The 2,802-nt window shown below is 46.6% G+C and overlaps 1 protein-coding gene across 1 annotated transcript in view; it reads right to left on the reverse strand.

Moving 5' to 3' along the window:
• GMPS (guanine monphosphate synthase) overlaps positions 1–689 on the reverse strand; it is a 21,081-nt gene extending 20,392 nt beyond the window's left edge. Inside the window, exon 1 of the mRNA XM_009995738.1 lies at positions 529–689. Within this exon, the coding sequence (XP_009994040.1) occupies positions 529–689 (161 nt within the window). The remainder of the gene's footprint in view (positions 1–528) is intronic.
• Between the last annotated feature and the right edge of the window lie 2,113 nt (positions 690–2,802).

Here is a 2,802-nt window from a genome sequence, read left to right on the forward strand (position 1 = left end):
CCTGGTAAGCCTAATAAATCAAGAAAAAGAAATGTACAAAGTGCTAAATAACTCTGAGGCCTTTTCTTGCTGCAAAAAATTAGTGGTATTCCAGTTAGCATTTTTTTTTTTTAGTTGCTTCCCAGAAACAGTCTGGAATAACTTACTGCAGCATCCTCAGTATTCAAGTTAGTTACTCGTTTTAAAATTAAGAAAATAATTTTTAGAAACTTGCAAAACCTGTTTTCTAGACTAATAGGTGCCCTAGCTTAACAGGTAAAACAGCAAGATCATTAAATTTTTGCAGATACAAATTTAAAATGCAGCCTCTTAAACTGTACTTACAAACGGAACTGATAGAAATGACGTGAAGGAAATGAAGAAACAACCACAAGAAGGTCTGCATTGCTGGGAGAGTTTCCCCAGCACCACTCGGGGGGGTTCTGCAGCTGAGCTGAAGGTGGGTGCAACAAAAGCTCCTGCACACAAACCCAGGCAGATCCCACCACTGCCAGGGCCCACAGGCTGTGTTGGAAGGGAGGGACCTACCGAAACCCCTGTTCCCGGATGGCGAAGGCCGGCGTCTCCAGAGGGAAGATCTCGGACTGGACGAAGAGCTCGCGCACCCGCCCGTCGCTCACCCTCCCGTCCTCCTGCCAACGGCACTCACAGCGCGTCACACACTGCAGCTTCAGCCGCAGCTCCCGCATGCGAGCGCCTGCCCGGCCAGGGCTGCCCGCGCCGCCAGTCGGGATGCGAGCGGTCAAGGCAAGCCCAGAAACTGCTACATAAAAAACTCCTCAAGTTTCTAAGGGCCTGTAGATGCACTGGCAAGATAAAGGGGCTCTGCCTGAACGCAGTATATCCCTCCCAAGCAGCCACACAAAGACCACATCCCCAAAACGAAACACAGTACAAATTAGGGAAAAAAATAATGCTATTAAGCTAATGAAGTCAGAGCTTTCCATAAATAAGAAGCCATATGCCCTCTTCACCACTCCAGCTTTTCCCATTTTGCAGTTCCATTCAAAACCCAGCACATTCTATGATAATTAAGAGCATGTGCCTTCCTCTCAAGCAAAACAGGGCTGCAAAGTCAGAGGAACAATGTTTTTCCCCATTATATTGCCTCGTACACTGAACTTTCACTTGACATTACCTCCTGGAGAGGATAAAAAGGAGAAATTGAGAACAAATGTCTCTGCTAAAATGATTCCTCAAGAAAAACAACTTTTGACTGCAGCATTCAGGCAGACTGCACATCAGAACAAAGCAAGGGTTCTCACTGACCGCATCACATTTCAATTGCTTGGCCAACTTCAGCTACATCTGAAAGAGGATCGAAAATGCAGGGACAAGTTTCTTCTTTTTTAAAAGAAACTGTGAGAAGAGGTAGCTCTTCCATGGAAGTGTCTTTATCGGACGATCTTCACAAAAGAACGTGAACTCAAATGCACTGTAGGACACCTTGAAATTAATGCAGAAAAACTCTGCTGCTTAAAGAAATCACCTACTTAAAGCTCACACTGTTTTCCTCACCAATGTAATTTGGTGAAGGAAAAACTGGCCAAGGTTTTACTTAGGGAAAGGCTGTCTCAAAACACATCTTGAAGCTTATAGCCATTAAATGATGGCCCATTGGAGTCTGGCTGCCTGTTTGTACCAGACAACACATCCTTCAACCCAGGGCCCACAGGAGTTCCCACCGCAGCTGCTCAGGGTCCTGAGGAAGCTGGGGCACCCTGCAGCACATCACAGTATCTCCATGAGGGGTAATCAGCCCCGCAGCAACCACAGGCCATTCTGGAGGAGAGGATCAAGCTGCTGGGACACACTCACCCCAACAAATACACAACAAAGTTTGTTGCCTTTGAGCTTTCTTACTCAGGAAGGCAAGCATGCTGGGAACTTGCAGTTTGCACTAGCTGTCAAAGGCTTTATCTAAACTAAAGGACATAAGCAGAGAAAAATAGTTCTAAGTCCTTCAAAACCCTAAATCCAGGTTACAGTCAGTTACTTAATCTCTTTCCTTCAGCTGGTAGCTCTTAATGATTTTTTAGTCTTGGGTTACACAACAAAAAGGGAACATGTTGGAGGAAAGCAGACTTGAGCAGCAAACACCCCTCCAAACCCCCTGCTCAGACAGAGAGAGGGCACCAGAACTGTCTTCCTTTCCACTAGAAGGGCGGGAATCACTTTCAGAGCACTTCTGGGCATTTTCACCTATCAGTTTCTAAATTAGCAGTTCTTGCAAGAAAGACCCAACATCCTCACCCTTTCCTGATCCCACCCTGTGCCAAACGCTATTCCTTTCAGTGCAGTTTTCTTTTTACTAAAATTCCCAAACTGTTTCAGAGCATGCACGCTGTGTCTGGCACCATGAAGAGACAGAGCCCTGCAGCCCTCTCAGCTTAGTATCTGCAGCTGTCCACTCCCACCTGGAAGAGTGGGATGGAAGGAGTCCCCACCAGAGCCCCAGGAGCACAGCCAGCCCTCACACCAATGGTTCCCACCTGCCAGCAGTGCTACCCACACATTGTGCCCTCACATTTCCCAACCTGCAGAACACCCTAAGAACCTGCAGAAGGAGTAAGAAGGGAGAAGTCCAGCTCTGTGAAGGTAGCTTTTACATTACTGAGTCAAAAAAAAGACTAAACCCAAGTTACTGTTGGCACCAGCTCAGCTGGACTGATGGCCAAGCATTTACAACCACAGCTAGTAAATAAATCCTGTTTCCAGTGCCCCACTGGGAGTAGTATGAGAAATGTTGCATAAGGTGGCACAAGTAGGTCTGTTATCTCAAACAAAGCTGCACCTTCCTTA

The sequence above is a fragment of the Chaetura pelagica genome, unplaced genomic scaffold, assembly GCF_000747805.2.
Source record: "Chaetura pelagica isolate M959 unplaced genomic scaffold, ChaPel_1.0 scaffold394, whole genome shotgun sequence".
Taxonomy (NCBI): domain Eukaryota; kingdom Metazoa; phylum Chordata; class Aves; order Apodiformes; family Apodidae; genus Chaetura; species Chaetura pelagica.